This window comes from Balaenoptera musculus, chromosome 2, assembly GCF_009873245.2.
Source record: "Balaenoptera musculus isolate JJ_BM4_2016_0621 chromosome 2, mBalMus1.pri.v3, whole genome shotgun sequence".
Classification (NCBI taxonomy): domain Eukaryota; kingdom Metazoa; phylum Chordata; class Mammalia; order Artiodactyla; family Balaenopteridae; genus Balaenoptera; species Balaenoptera musculus.
In genome coordinates, this window is record NC_045786.1 from 13,439,706 (window position 1) to 13,455,616 (window position 15,911).

General features: G+C 39.0%; 1 protein-coding gene across 1 annotated transcript in view; it reads left to right on the forward strand.

Annotated features, from left to right (window-relative positions):
• The first annotated feature begins 8,177 nt into the window (after window positions 1-8,177).
• The window catches only part of DNAJC1 (DnaJ heat shock protein family (Hsp40) member C1), a 196,804-nt gene continuing 189,070 nt past the window's right edge, over window positions 8,178-15,911 (forward strand). The window contains exon 1 of the mRNA XM_036842228.1: window positions 8,178-8,869. Within this exon, the coding sequence (XP_036698123.1) occupies window positions 8,666-8,869 (204 nt within the window). The 5' untranslated portion in view covers window positions 8,178-8,665. The remainder of the gene's footprint in view (window positions 8,870-15,911) is intronic.

Genomic DNA, 15,911 nt, shown 5'->3' on the forward strand with positions numbered 1-15,911 from the left:
AGCAATGGAGAAAAATATTTTTAAGGTTAACCTTAAAATTGACCTAATCATTGTATCATGAAGTATTGATTAAACCAAGATTTTCTCCAAAAATGAAGAATATTATCACCATCTATTTTTATTGAGAGAAATCTGGTTTAAAATGATGTGTTAATTTAGAAATCTGGTTGAACATTTTGTGATAAATTAAAGGTCCAATTTTAATTTCAATTTATATAGATGCTTAGTTTGAATGGGTGTCATAGGTGAGAAAGATTCCTCACAAAAAGACATAGATCTAAATGCAAGACGTGTATTCTTGGCTCTGCTACTAAGTCATAGGTTCTTTTTGTATTTCCATTCAGCAACTGTGCAAAGGTTTTTGCTAAAATTTAGCTTAGTAATTTTCCATCCTCCCTTATGTCAAATAATTATTCTTGAAAACGAACTGAAAATGAAGGGTTTTTATATTCTTAACAAAGGGACTTTAAATCCACTGAAAAGCTACATTTGGAAGATTTAAAACAAGTTCTTAAGAGTCCAGGTAGGAGAATTTTTATTAGTGACACATATTTTTGGCAAAAGAAAAAAATCATATTCACCTAATGATGAATTTCCAAACACCCATTTCCCTACTTTCTCTATAGTATGAGATTCTTTCTCAGTCATTTTTAGAATACTGTCTTTACCTTTAAGAGACTCTCTGTGGTTTAAAGCTTTTTAGAAAATTGTAGATAGCGTGCTACTGACAACCATTTGCCATTACAGAAGGAGATCAGAAAACTTGGCCCAAGGCAAGGAGCTTTCGGGGTGCACCTGTAGGAGGCTGACTGAAGCAGCGTGGAATTGGTCACTGGCCGAGGTTAGTTTACACATGAGGCAGAGCGGACTTGAAAAGATGCATCAAGTTATCTAACACAGGCTGTCAAAGTTCAGAACGGAAAGGTTAGCCTTCTCCAGCCTGCTGCCGGTGGCTGGGCAACAGCTTGAGGATACACTAGAAAGAAGGATTCCGTCAATCCACACTACAACAAATAGAAAAAAAAGCAAATTGACAACAGAAAAAAAAAACCCCACTTTGTCTCTACGTTTCCCTTTATCACTAATATATAAGTGGTGGGTCATAGAATGTTCTTTAGTGTGTGCCTCTAAATAAACCCTTAATGCTGACCTTTTGCAACTTCTTTTTCTCCTTAAGTTTGCAGTCAATATTTATTTCAACATGATTTCATCTGGACAAAAATGTTCTGTAGGTGAACATACGGTGGTATCTGGCCCAATTCTGCACCCCCTGGAGACAGCCCTGGTGCCAGGGGGAGGGAGAGGGGGAGGGGGGGGCGGCATGGGGGGCTGTGGCTGACAGTGGAGATGCGGACCAGGCTCCAGGGAGCAGTAGAAGGAAAGAACAGTAGCAGAGCTTACCAGATCACTGTGTGTCCATTCTACTTCAGGCCTGATTTGAAATAGTGGCATCCTTATAATCGATTCAGGGAAATGTGGTCTCAGCAGATACTTAGGAGCAGGAAGAGGGGAAAGAAAATAAGCCAAGGAATAAAATGTGGTTGTTTGCCTACACCACAGATACCTTGATTTAAAAACTCTCAGTTTCACTTCCATTACTGGAACTTTCATCAACGTACAAGTCAGAAATAATCAAATATCCTGAAACGTCAGAATATGGGACTGACACGTGTTAGACCAAATTTTTCACCTCTGAACAGTAATTTACTATACTGATAATTCTGTTTATTGTCTATTCATGACTCTGGTACTTTCTCAGTAAATTCAGAGATATCCAGGTCTCAAAAGAGATAACTGGTGAATTGATGTGCTTATCAGTTATTTATATCATTTCTCAATTATAAAATTAACAAATGACGAAGCATTAACTGAGTCAATGAACCCAATTTTAGAAGGAGGTAAAGACCTGAGTACATCACTTAATCACATTAAGTTAAAAAAGCAGAGCTGAAATGCATGCTTAGGAAACCATTTGTCAAAAAATACCATGAGCTAAAAGCCATTTAAAGACCAGCATAGACAAAGGCTAAATTAATATTTCAAAAGTTCAAATTATGTTTTTCCTACTCTTGTGCAAACATACAAAAGGAAAGGGAAAAGGGAGGTGGAAAATTTCTTTTTAAGCATCTAAAAATGATAGTGAATGAAAGGGCACCTGGTTAATGGTAACTTGTACCATTTTCTCTTTTATAAACACGATTCTTCCTTAAATTTAAAGGTTTAGGTTAGGATCTGTATCTCTTAATTTGAAGCTATTGAAATTCTAACAACAAAAACTATGTTCGCGCGAGGTAACTCCTTTAGAATGTCAAAAATAATCTTTGCCTGTAAAAATGTTCTTTGCCCCCTGGTGGTGAAAATATTATTATTTAATTTTTTAAAAGTTAAAAGACTTTCATTATGGAGTCTTGGCACTAAAAATCCTTCCATGGTTGCAAAAAATAAGAGAGGATTATATATTGAAGTGGGGAGAAATGAAGCTAGGCCGTAAGTGTGGTAAAGGAATTTAAATTTCTCCTATCTTACCATTTAGAATTGTTGATTGCTAATTCAGTATTATTTCAAAATGCCGCCTCCTTTTAATAAATTTAATAGTAAGCATTTATGAGGCATGGAATTTCTGTTCATAATCTAATGCCTTAGCTGTGCGGCGTGTTGACCGAGGTGATCAGCAACTTTGCACTGTTTCCTTTGTGTTTCAGTTTGGCATCACAAACAACATTAGAGCTCAACGGCACAATGCCAAAGCCAGGCTGTTGAGCCTGGAAGAATATGAAGAGGCCTGTTCAAATTTTCTTTTGCAGACTAATTGGAGCTTTTGTGTATGAGGGAAATACAACGATTGCTGTACTCAGGCTGGACGGAGGAGTCGGGAGAGACTATCCTTGTTGGTTGGTTAAAAGTAAAATGGGAAAAACTAATTTTCAAATTTAAAAAGTGATTCAGTGAGTTGATGGAAACCTTTGAAAAATGAACGATAATCTTGAAATTGTGTAAGATGTTAGGAGAAAGAAATTTTTGCATGGATTCTACTGAGGCACATTAACGTCTATGTAAAGCAGAAGACATCATTATCTGAAAAGACAGCTACTTCAGGGTAAGACAATCACCAATGAGTCTTTAATGACTTAATCGGTGAACAAATTTTCCCTTCCTCTTGTTCATGTGGGTCACATGCTTTTAATTAGGTATTTATTAAAGCTGAATTTGGCAGGAAAATCATGAATAATATGTTTTATGGAGTTGGAACAAAAAAAGTAAACTGGCTTTGAGAACCAGTCATTATTTTGTAAAGGTGGTCTTGTCTGCCACCATCTTGGGCAGACAAGTGATTGGATAAATTTCCAGTGAAGTGGGCATTTGCAGCCTAAGTTTAATAACAAATGACTTTAAACACAAAATCTAAACATTTAAGAATAGATAAGCTTTATTTATGGAGCCCTTAATACAAAGTAGATAGAGACCTTCCATAACATATTGGTAACATTTAAATAGCAGTTACTATATACTGGGCTCTAATTATCTCACTTAGCTCCTACAACAATTTTGGTAGTATTTTATGGTTTTGGTAGTATTATTATCCTAATTTTACAGATGAGGTAACTGAAACACAAGGATCACCCAGCTAGTAAGTAATAGAGCCAGAATTCATACTGAATCATCTGGCTCTAGAATCTGTATTCTTTTGCACTATGAGATTATTTGAGTAAACAGTACATTATCCAGAGAAGTAAAAGCCATAGTGTCAACATGATAGAAATGTATTTATTATTTATAACATGAAGAACATCTGCATTTATTTATTAGCCCTTCAAAAGATTAAGATTCAGTACTGCAATAAAAAAGGGATTATTTTTCAAGAAGGTGCTTCCCCAAAACAATATTTTTCTAACCTTTGTCAACTCAATATGTTTGTGAATGATGTTTGGTTAAATAAATTACAAGATAATGTTCCATTAGAGAACAATGATATCTTAGAACTTTAAGTCCATATATTTGAGAAACAGCCAAAAAGGGGCAAAAGAGAAAATTTCAGAATAATATTCCATTGTATGGATATACCACAGCTTGTTTATTCATTCCTCAGTTGATAGGCATTTAGGTTGTTTCCAACTCTGGTTAGTATGAATAATGTTGCTATGATCATTTGTATACAAGTTTTATGTTTTTACTTTTCTTGTGTATATACCTAAGAGTGGAATTCCTGGGTCATATAGTAACTCTATCTTTCGTTTTTTGAGGAACTTCCAAACAGTTTTCCCAAGGGGCTGCATCATTTCACATTCCCACCAGCAATAAATGAGGGTTCCACTTTCTCCACATCTTTACTAACCTCTTTTTTGTCTGTCTTTTAAATTACTGCCATCGTAACGGGTGTAAAGTGGTATCTCTCTGTAGTTTTGATTTGCATTTTCCTAATGACTAATGATGTTGAGAAGCTTTCATATACTTATTGGCCTTTTGTATATATCTTCTTTGGAGAAATCCGTTGCGCATTCAAAAAAAATGTTGAGTTGCAAGAATTCTTTACATATTCTAGATGTAAGTCCCTTATCAAGTATATGATTTCCAAATATTTTTCTCCCATTATCTTGGTTGTCTTTTCACTTTCTTGATGGTATTGTTTGTGACACAAAGTTTTAAATTTCTGTGTAGTTCAACTTATTTATTTTTTCCTCTGTCACATGCTTTTGGTGTCATATCTAAGGGACCACTGGCTAACCCAAGGTCACTAAAATTTACTCTTATTTTTTTAAATAAGAGTTTTATAGTTTTAGCTTTTACCTTTAGGTCTATCACCTATTTTGAGTTAATGTTTTTTTTTCATCTTTGGTTTCATGTCTTTCATTGGTTTTGTAAAATTCTTGGCCATTGTTTCTATAATTATTGCTTCAGCTTCATTCTCTCTCTCTCCTCTTTTTCTAGGACCCCAGTTATATGTGTGCTAGATTTATTCACTGTGTCCCACATGCATTTTTTTAACATCTTTATTGGAGTATAATTGCTTTACAATGGTGTGTTAGTTTCTGCTTTATAACAAAGTGAATCAGCTATACATATACATATGTTCCCATATCTCTTCCCTCTTGCATCTCCCTCCCTCCCACCCTCCCTATCCCACCCCTCTAGGTGGTCACAAAGCACCGAGCTGATCTCCCTGTGCTACCACATGCATTTAAAGCTCTATTCTCTTACCATTCTTTTTTCTCTCTGCTTCAGTTTGGGTATTTTTTCTTGACCTATCCTCAAATTCACTAATCCTCTCTTCTGCTGTGTCCAGTCTGCTGTTAAACTCATCCACTGAGTTCTTGATTTCAGATATTACATTTTTAAATTTGAGATTTTCCATTGATTCTTTTTTTAATGGATTCAATTCTCTGTTGAAATTCTGCATTTTCTAATCCATTTTATCCACTTTTTCTTCTATTTTATAAACTATTGCTCTATTTTATAATAGTTATTTTAAGGTTCTTGTCTGGACTCCAATAGCTGGCTTATCTGTGGGTCTTCTATTATCTATTTTTTTCTCTTGATTATTGGTCAAATTTTCCTGTTTTTCTCACATCTCATAATTTTTTTTTATTATGTACCAGACTTTTATATTAAAAACAATAGACAATAGAGATGATGTTATTTTCTCCTAGAGATGAAAATAGACAAATAGGGTGAGGGTCAGGGATTGAGCTGGGTAGGGATTGGGTTGGGGTTTTAGTAAGATTCATTCAACTTCTGGTTTCTCTGTTTCTTAGGTGTGATTCCTCTGAGCCTGCAAGGTTTCTATCTCCTCAACCCAGCATATTTACTTCTGCTCTTCAGAGGTTTTAAACTTAGATCTTTATCCTCCTATTCATATAACTTCAGAAATATTGCAAATGTCTTGAGGGAGAAGACTGCCTGTGTATTTGAAGCAGGCTCCTCCTCTTCGGTAGAGTTCATTTTGTATGCACTGGTAGAATGTGAGGAGATTTTACTCGTCCTATCCTTCAGTCTTTCGGCCTCCTGCACGACCCCAGAATTCAGCAAATGTTCTGTGGGAAAGCTGGCTGTAAGTCTGGGCCTCCTCTCTACATTTCCAATCCGTTACACAACTCACAAGACTGTTAAACATTTCACTGGCTTCTCTCTTCCTGTGTACACTGCCTCTGCCCAGGCTAAGCTTCATCAGTCCATGCCCAGAATCATTAAATGTCAACAGATAAGAAAACAGCTGTTCATTGTGAGCTAACTTAGTCCTGGCTTCAGCAAAAGAAGATTTATTCAATTGCATTGTCCTCTGCATGAGACTGAACACGTGAAGATGCCAAATTAGAAGTCTAAATGTAAATAGCACTGTGGTCTTTGCAGAGACCTAGACCAGAACAAGCAAGGACATCACTTCAGAGTGGACTAGTGTTATTGGAACTGAGTAGGAAGAAGCTTCCAGAGCAATACCTTATAGCAGTGAGAAGCAATAGCAGTGCTGTATTGAATAGACTTCAGTTCTGCTTTTCAGCTTGGCCTTGGAAAGAGAACTATTCCCTTTAGATGGAGGAGGTCCTTGGGGTTCTTGGACAACATAAGAATAGAGCTCAAGAGGGAAATACCAGATCGCTAAAATATCAGTGGCAATATGGCACCAGTTTCAAATGTTATATTGCACTTAATTTAATGGTCAAATTAGGAGAAAAGATGAATGTTGGGATATTATGTAAAAGTAGTGCTTAAGATTATTGCTCTCATTTTATTTCGATGTTTTAATCATTGAATAAACAGTAAGCTAACTTAGAGATGTGGTAAAAATACCTCTCGCTTTAAGAAAACTGATATATCAAAAAACCAAACTAAAAAACTGTGGGGGAGGCACGGAGGTGGGGAGGTGTTCACAGGATTCCATTCAACTAATTGAATGCTAGCATGTGCTATGCATTGTGCTTGGAACTGGGAATACACAGAAAAGGTGATACCCTTTGCTATGGACTGAATGTTTGTGTCCTCCCCAAATTCATATGTTGAAGCCCTCATTCCCAATGTGATGGTGTTTGGAGGTGCAGCCTTTGGGAGATAATTAGGTTTAAATGAGTTCATGATGGTGGAGCCCACACTGTGGGATTAGTGCCCTTGTAAGAGGAAATGCTAGATCTCTCTCCCCCTCCCCCGCACTCCCACCATGTGACGGTACAACAAGAAAGCAGCCCTCTGCAACCTGGAAGAGGGCTCTCACCAGAACTCGACCATGCTGACCTTTCCCCGTTACAGACTTCCCAGCCTCCAGAACTGTGAGAAATAAATGTCTGTTGTTTAAGCCACCCAGTCTATGGTATTTTGTTACAGCAGCCCTTGCCGACTGAGACACCCCTGCTCTTGTATCTTTGAAAGTTAAGCCTCATGATGAACTTAAAATGGGATTAATTCAAGCACATATATTATTTTTAAGCAAGATATACTTGCATTCATTTAACTATTTTAAAATATATATATATTTTTAACTCTACAATAATGGAATGATTTCTTCAGTAAGATTTACTTCCTGCATCCAGGTATTGTTTTTCTAACCTTTGTCAAACATAATATATTTTTACTATGAGAGCTTTATCATTATCCTGTTGAGCTTAATTCAGCTGGCTGGATCCAAGATGGGAAAAGCATGAGATCAAACTCTCAAAACTGGTCAAGCAAAAGCTAAGAAGAAAATAAGGTTCACACAAGAGAAAGCAATAGCGGTGAGGGGGAGGGTGGAGTAGGAGGTGAGACACTGGTGGGAAAGAGAGGAGGGTTTTAGCCTAAATGTCATTGAAAATAGACCTCAGTTGGGAAAGGAACACCAATTGGAAATCGACTAAAGCGGATAAACTACACTTCCCCTAAGACTTTGATTGAGTCACGCTTATTAATTTCTGCCAGGTTGCCTACTTTATGGTATTATGCCTATAAATCTTAATTCATTATTAGAAGTATACTTTTTGTCTTGGTTCAAATTTCATTTCTTCTTCACCTCTCTCAAAAGGATACTTTAGACTACTCACTAGATTTGTCCCTTTCAAGTCCTAGGTTCAATTCCTCCTATATCTTTGGGGATGGAATAATGAAATGTGTGGAACAGAGGCCGTAGTCAATACATCAGTTTTCAAATATACTTTTAGTTTTTAATATCTGGGGTAGGGTAAGAAGGTATCTGTTTCAGGGATATTTGGGATGTTCCAGGTGGATGCGCGATGTCTATAACTGTCCACGTCTCTTAATCTGTGTCAACACACGGCACAGCTTCGCGGAGCGCGCCAGCGACTGAGAGGCATTTCGCGGAGGCCCAGGTCTGGGGCGCAGGCTTCTCTACTTCCGGCCCCGCCCCCTCTCCCGCGGTTGCTAGGAGACGTGATGTCACCGGAAGCGAGGCCTGGGATAGGCTAAGGCGAAGGGAAGCCTCTCCCACCCGGTGCAACCTCAGCGCCCGGCGCTGGCTCGCCAGCTGTTTGTAGGCCTGGGTGAGGGGCGGGGGTCCGCGGAGGGTAGAGCCGCCCGCGGCCGAGCCTGTCCCTCAGGCTAGGACCAGCCGCAGGGCGGGCGACTCCGGGGCGGCTGCCCGTGCTTCCGACTGACAAGCACTGTTCCCGTAGCCCGCGCTGCCCGCCACGTCCCTGGTCTCGGCCGACGGCGCTGCGCGGCGGGTGACCTCTCCGAGCCCCGCGCGATGACGGCGCCCTGCTCCCGGCTGGCCCGGCTTCCTCCGCGCCGCCGGCTCCGGCTTGTGCCGTTCCCGCCGCCGCTGCTGTTGCTGCTGCTGCTGCTGGCGGTCGCGGGGCCGGCGCGCGGCTGGGAGAGCGGAGACCTGGAGTTGTTTGACTTGGTGGAGGAGGTGCAGCTCAACTTCTACCAGTTCCTCGGGGTGCAGCAGGTAAGCGGGGCCGGCCGGCCGGCCGGCAGCCCGCCCGCCCGAGGGCTGCGCCTCCGGGGCAGAAAAGTGCGGGTCTGGGCGGAAAGCAGGGGGTGGGGCGGGCTCTGACCCCGCTTCCTCCGAGGGAGCCGGGCACGCGGGGCAAGACTTGGTCATCCTGGGCTCGTCTGCCGTCCTCAGCCCGATCCACCAGGGTCTCCTCGTAACCAGGCTCAGAGGGAATGACCCGCCTTCCCCAATTCCTCACCGCCCGGCTCCCCTTCTCGAGTTCCGGTCTCAGTGACAGCAGTCTCAGTGACAGCCTGGACGGTGCCACCAGCCTGGGGTGGCGATCCCTTCTCTTTCCTCTGCCATTCTGGGGGAGATCCTTGCACCCAGCTGTGCAGGAGGAAGAAGGAAGAGTGGTGTGGGTAGATCTTTTACTCTTACCCTTTCCTTGCCGGCCCCGTGAACGTGGGAAAGAGTAGTCGTGTCTCCCTCCAAATTTTCACCTTCCCAATTACACTTATCCATACTTTAGCAGCCTCCTTTCCTCTGCCTTTCTGGGAAGATAGGAATACATTTTGGTTGGCGTCTGGGTTGCAGAAGTTTTTCTTGCACTGTACTTTGGAATCTATGTAGCCTATTCGATTAGGCGTTCGTATCCTAGTTTAGAAATCTGGAGGAACTTGAAGCCTCTACAGTGTTGGTCCTGGAAGTCATAGAAGGAGCCATCAAGTTTTCGGGGCAGTAGAGGCACTTGGGGTGCTCCAGGAAGAGAAGTCCAACCAGTAACGCAGGGTCGTTGTCTTTTTCTTTTCCTTTCGTTTCGTTTTCTTTCCTTTTTTAGCTTGAGACTTTAACTTGTAATGTCCGTTTGTTGCTATTTACTTACACCCTGGGAGTGGTGAATGAGGGTAGATATCCCGTCTCTGACGCCATTTTACTGGTTTAAGAATTATGGGGTTAAAGACTTAGAATTTCACAAGATCTGACTGAGCCCTTCATAGAATGCTTTGAATAGTTATGGGGGCAAAAAAAAAAAAAATGTTTACCAACAATTGTCATTCAAGGCACACTTCCCGTGACCAGATGTGAAGTGTACATTTCACTCCTACAGGTTATCATAAATTTGTGTGAACTGTTGAGCTTAACACTAAATGGAAATTTACTTTTAAATTAAATATATATAATTGAATATAAAATAGCAGTTGCCATGGCACCATGATTTTAACGAATTTCAATTTTGTAAGTTATAAAGTAGTTTAAGAATTTCACACTTCAAATTCTGTGCAAACGCTTATGTGGCAATTGTCTTTAGTCATTGTCTTCACCTGGTGCCACTTCCTGCTTGTAGAGACAAAGTAGACCTCATTTCAAAGTAAATGGTGTTTCAATATGTGTAAAAATCACTAGTGAAATATAACTGAAGACTTTTAAGAATGCCTTTAATATTGAGAATATTTGTTAGAATTTATCATAATTGATTAAATTCTGTAGCTAGAGAGTCTTTTACATAACCTATCCAAAGATTTTGAAGATATTTTCCAGTTATTCAAGGAAAATTAAGCCCCTTTCAGAGAATACAGAAACTTAGTAGCAGTGGTTTAAATTTTAGATTATGTAATCTAGCTTGCATGTGAACTCTCATAGAATTTTCATTTATAAATTCATGCAATTAAATTTGCAGAGTTAATTAGGCAGTGTGAACAACCAGAGCATTTAACTATATGGGCAAAGATGGGAAAATAAAGAAGCATCGGTAATTGAGAAGATTCTGTGTGGAGGTAACATTTTAATAGAAGGATCCAGAAAATTGTTTTCATCTGTGTTTCTCTACCCAGTTGTGTTGAATTGGAAACAATGCAGAAGAAACTTTATTCTACCTAAGCAGAGAAACTGATTGGAACAAGTTCTTTACATTACATTGAATCTTAACTTTCTTAGGAGACTTTCAGGAGACCAGAAACTTGGTAGAGACAAATGCAGCCTGTCTTATGTCCTTAATGTGTAATTTTCAGGCCAAAGCCGACCAGTCTCTTCTTGACTAGCCAGACATGAGGAACCAGAGCAAAGTAGGTAGGTTACTTAAGAGTGGTGACCTGGCTTTACACACTTAATCAGTTTTGTTGTCCATTCAACAGAGATTTAGTTCATACCTACTAAATACTAAACACTGGGAATTGGCCGGTATGTAACACAAAACCCCTAGACTAGTGAAACTCACATTTTAGTAGGGGGAAACAGTAAACAACCAAACAAGTAAATATAAATGTCAGATGGTCAGAGAAGTCCTCAGAAAGAAGTAAGGGAGTGAGCCATGTTGATAAGTGCATTCAAGGAAGGCAAACGGTTAAGCTCAAAGGCCTTGGAGCTTGCTTAGTATTTGAGGAATGGCAAGGCAGCCAATGTGGCCAGAGCAGGGTGTATGGGGAGGACAGTAGTAGATGAGATCAGAGTCATGGGGGGCGGGGGAAGATCTTGTAGGGCTTCGACGTAAGTCATGAGGACTTTGGCTATTATAAGTAAGTTGGGGATCAAGGGGGGTTTTGAACAGAAGAGGTACATAATTTGACTTAAATTTCAAACCGATCACTTTATTGAGTTGGAGATCAACGATAATGTACGTTATTAATTATTGGATAATTGTGGTGTAGAATGTAGAATGGACCTGGGTGGTGCAAAGTGGTCAGATTCTGGATATAATTGGAACATAGAGCTGACAGCATTTTGCTGATTGTTTGAATGTGGGATGTGGAGGTGGGGAGTGGGGAAGAAAAGTTGAGGATAATTCGAAAGCTTTTTCTAAACCTCAGAAAGTGAATAAATACTTGTCTAATTGCACTTGCCACTTACTGAGATGGAGAAGCCTGGAATAGAAGCAGGTATGGTTGGGGGAAAATCAGTAATTTGGTATTGGTCATGCTAAATGTGAGCTGTCTAATAAACTTTAAAGTTGGTTATCTAACCCTGGAGTTGTAAGGAGAAGGGTTTGGGCTGTGCATAATAAATTAGGGAGCCCCTGGCACTTCGTAGGTAATTTGAAGCCACAAAACCAGGTAAGTTCACCACTGGAGTGAATGTAAAAGAGAACAGAGGGGTCTGGGAGCTGGACCATGGGAGGAACCAGCAAAGGAGAAGAGGAAGGAACAGCCAGCAAAGTAGCAGGCAAACCAACAAAAGATGGTCTCTTTCAAGTCAGGTGAGGAAAGTATTTTAAAGAGGAGGAAGCAATCAGCTGGGCTAAATGCTGATGATAATTCAAATAAGATGCGTTCTGAGCACTGACTGTTGAATTCAACAGTGTGGAGGTCATTGGCTACTTTAGTGAGAGCTGTTTCAGTGGAGTGGTGAGATCAATAGATTGGTTACATTGGGTTCAGGAGAGAAGGAAGGGGGCGGAATTGGAGACAATTAATAGAAAAAAACTTTTTTTTGAGATCTCCATACCCCAAACTAGACTCCAGGGATGATTAGTGACTTAATGTGGCATCCATTTTATCCCTTTTTCCGCCAGGTCTAAAGTAGTTCGCTCAGTCACTCCCTAACCTCTTTAATTGGAATAATCAATGACTTTTAGAACTTGAACCAGGCCACTTACTGACTTATGACCTTGTCAAGTTAAATTATTTCATTTTTAGGACAAATGGTATTTTCTTTCTTTCTTTACTTCATAGGAGACACTTAAATATTTATTAAATGAAAAAATATGAACATGGTAACTAAAACTAAACAGTAATTCACCGAATGAGTAATTGCTTGACTGTTTTTATTCAGTAGGTTATATTTATATTGGCCTTTTATTGCTCTCATACAGCAAAGGAATCCCTCTCCTTGTATTCCCAGGTTTCAAATTGGTTCTAAAAGCTTTCAAAGGGATTCCAGAAGTTTTTAGTGGAGGTATGTATACAGGTGACATACCAGAGGCTCACTCTATTTTTAGAATGACTTTGATTGTTCACAGGGCATTCCAATTTGGATATTGCCTCTTTTCAGAGGATACAAGGTAGAAGATTAGAAGAATGTAGGAAAAAAAGTGTGTTATTGAAATATCTTTCATTAGTAACTTAAATTCTAGGTCCCCAAACAGTATTTATATTTATTCTAACAGCTCCTGCTCCTTGGATACCTGTATTTCTTGTGGGATCAATTTTTTTCATTGTCTTTTGGGTCCGTGACTTTCTTTATACTTTGTACAGTGTTCTAGCCAACAATAAATACTTCATAGTCATTTAAAAATCTGTGAATTGAAATTGTAACAAGCTAAGTTATCTTAAATTTTGCAGCATTTACTTTCTGATGCAATCAGAGTAATTTTCTTGGTGCCAGTCATTACAGATTCCTATTCCTATAGAACTAGAAAATGTTAGAAATGCCTCTTTCTCTTATAAAATTTTTAATAACTGCATCCTTACATTCAAATGAGTGCTAAAACCTGGTTAAAAGAAGAAAACTATTGTTAAGTGCACATGTGCTTACAAAATGTTGGATTTTAACTTTTTAATCAGAATTAATAAATCTTTTAAGCTCTTTCAGTCTGTATTTCAGATGCACAGAATGCACAGAGTAGCAGCCTGTATAAGGGAGGGACAATTATGGCACACTCATCCTACATATATCCAAGGGGAGGGACTTCCTTAAAGAAATACTGCTGATCTCTTGACCCATCTCTTACATCTTTCAGTGGATGAGTTACCTTGTTAGAGGGTGATCACCTGTGGTCTGCTTTGCTTGATTGGGGAGAGCTAACTAATTAAAGAGCTAGAAGTAATGATGCTCATTCTTAACAGACCAGCAAGGCAGTTGTTATCCTGGCCAGACTTTCTCTTGAGTGTACTGTCTCAAAGTCTAGGCTGGGGATGGGAGGGCCAGAATTTCTAGCAAGCTCTCTTGGCTCCTATACGTAATCTCAATTCTCCAGTAGCTTTTCAGCAATAAAGGTGCTATTTGATCTCTATTTGCCTGACTTCTGTGTTCTGTTTTTTTTGGGTGGGAAAAGCACAAAGTCATTAATGGGGCCTTCTCAAACCCCAGCATAGGGGTTTGAGAAATAAAGAGGAAGATCTCTTTCATAAGTGACTGGTGAATCTGTACTGTGAGTATCAGTTCTCTCCAGTGATTCTTGTAGATTCCACTGAGCTTGTGGTGTTAGTTGAATATAGTGCAGTCTTTCTCTAGTGAGTCTATTCCCTTGTAAATCTATGTCATGTAATAATCACTCCCCCATTTTCATTGTAGAATCCAAAATTATTTGTTGATTTGTAGAGAGAGAGATGTACAAAGTTTGGAATGGTAGATAACCTACCAGTCATTTATATTTCTGATGTAAAGCATATCATGTATAGAGTTAGAGCTGAATAAATACTTGTTTAGTTGTATACATATTTGCATCAGCTTGAATTATTGTAAAATTGATTTACTTTTCTTATGTACACGCTGTTTAGTGGAGGTTGCCTGGACATATTTTACGGGAAAAAGCAAGTTTATTGGGAAACTTTTGCCACATAATCTAGAGCTGATGGAACAGAAATCCTCTTCTAGTTGTAAGTTTCTGTTTTCTTTTTATAGTATTCTTTTTTTTTAAAAACTAATTATGAGAACAATCCTAGAATAGTGTGTCTTTTATTATTCATAGATACACCCTAAGCTGAACTGGGAAATGGAATTGTCCTTTGTTATTACAATTATTCTTAGAGATACATTCTAAAATCTTTTTAATAAAAGTCACCATTTTACCCAGTGATTGGTGTAATGTGGTGAATTTCAATATCATATGTTTTATTCAGTGTTGGGAATGATACACAGGGTAGGATGGAGGTGAGGGTAGGTACTTGGCTTGATGATTGCTGGGAGGAGAACCTCCGTGGCAGTTGTAAGTAACACCAGTTGATAAAATGCCTTGTATCTATATTAAACATGTTCTCACTTATTCCAAGACTATATCGTCTTGGGAATCTTTTTCTAAGTCAGGCATTATTGGGTCTATTTGGACAGTAATGACGTCAATTAATTCTACCCAGAATTAAAAACAAATCCAAAGTCTTTCTTGTATAGAAGTGTGCAGAGATGGAAGGAAAGGAATGGCAGTGAAAAGAGAGACTTCTGATTGGGTGAAGCAGGACCCTAGACCAATTGATAATGAAGCTATAGTCATATGTATTTTCAAAAACCTTTCTTTATTTTCATCAAAACACCTACTTGTGAAAGATGGGTCCTATACTAATGAATGTAAAAATATGATTATGTTTTAAGTAACATCATGGTATTCCATTTGAAGAGCTAAATTTTTTTTTTTTTTACTTACATTTACTGAAATTTTTGTCTAAGAGTGTCATTGGGACTTAATTAGAAATTTAATCTAGGATTTGTGTCTCATTCTCATCCTCCTTAATACTACATTAAGTAAGGTTAGGACTCGTTCACTTACTCAGAAAGTGTTTCTGATTACCATCATCCAGCAACTGGAATCTCACGCATAATCAGGCATGTTGCAAAAGCAAGGCATGCCGCTGTCTACATTTCTGGTTAGAGAGAATATGTGCATAGAACAGTATGCTTCATTATTAGACAAAATGCCCATTTTAGTGCCAGTGAAGCAGTGGACATAAAGCTATGTGCAGCTACATGGTCAGCTAATAGAATTTGAATTAAATATTAAAGGTAAGAGTTTAAGATCCAGAATTAAATAAAAGGACACATGTCATGGTATAAGCAGCGGTATTAAAATGGAAAAGAAGCAGTATTAAAATGCCACTGAGTGCAAACACTAGAATTCTAAAAGGAAGTAATTAATTAAACAAATTCTGGAATACATACAACTCCTGATCATAGAAGGTACAGGGATTTTAAAAAGCTGCATGAGACCGCACTGTGACATGTGTAGTAAGCAGTAGTCAAAATGAGTTAAGACCAGAAAAGTTGTTGTTGTCATTTATTGGGAAGGTCTGAACAGACCATAGAGAAATCCTGGGGTCCATATATGTGCCTGCTAAGGAAAGTAGAGGCTTCATATTTCTAGCCAATACTTAAGGACTTTATACCATTAAAATGGATCAGGTTAAGG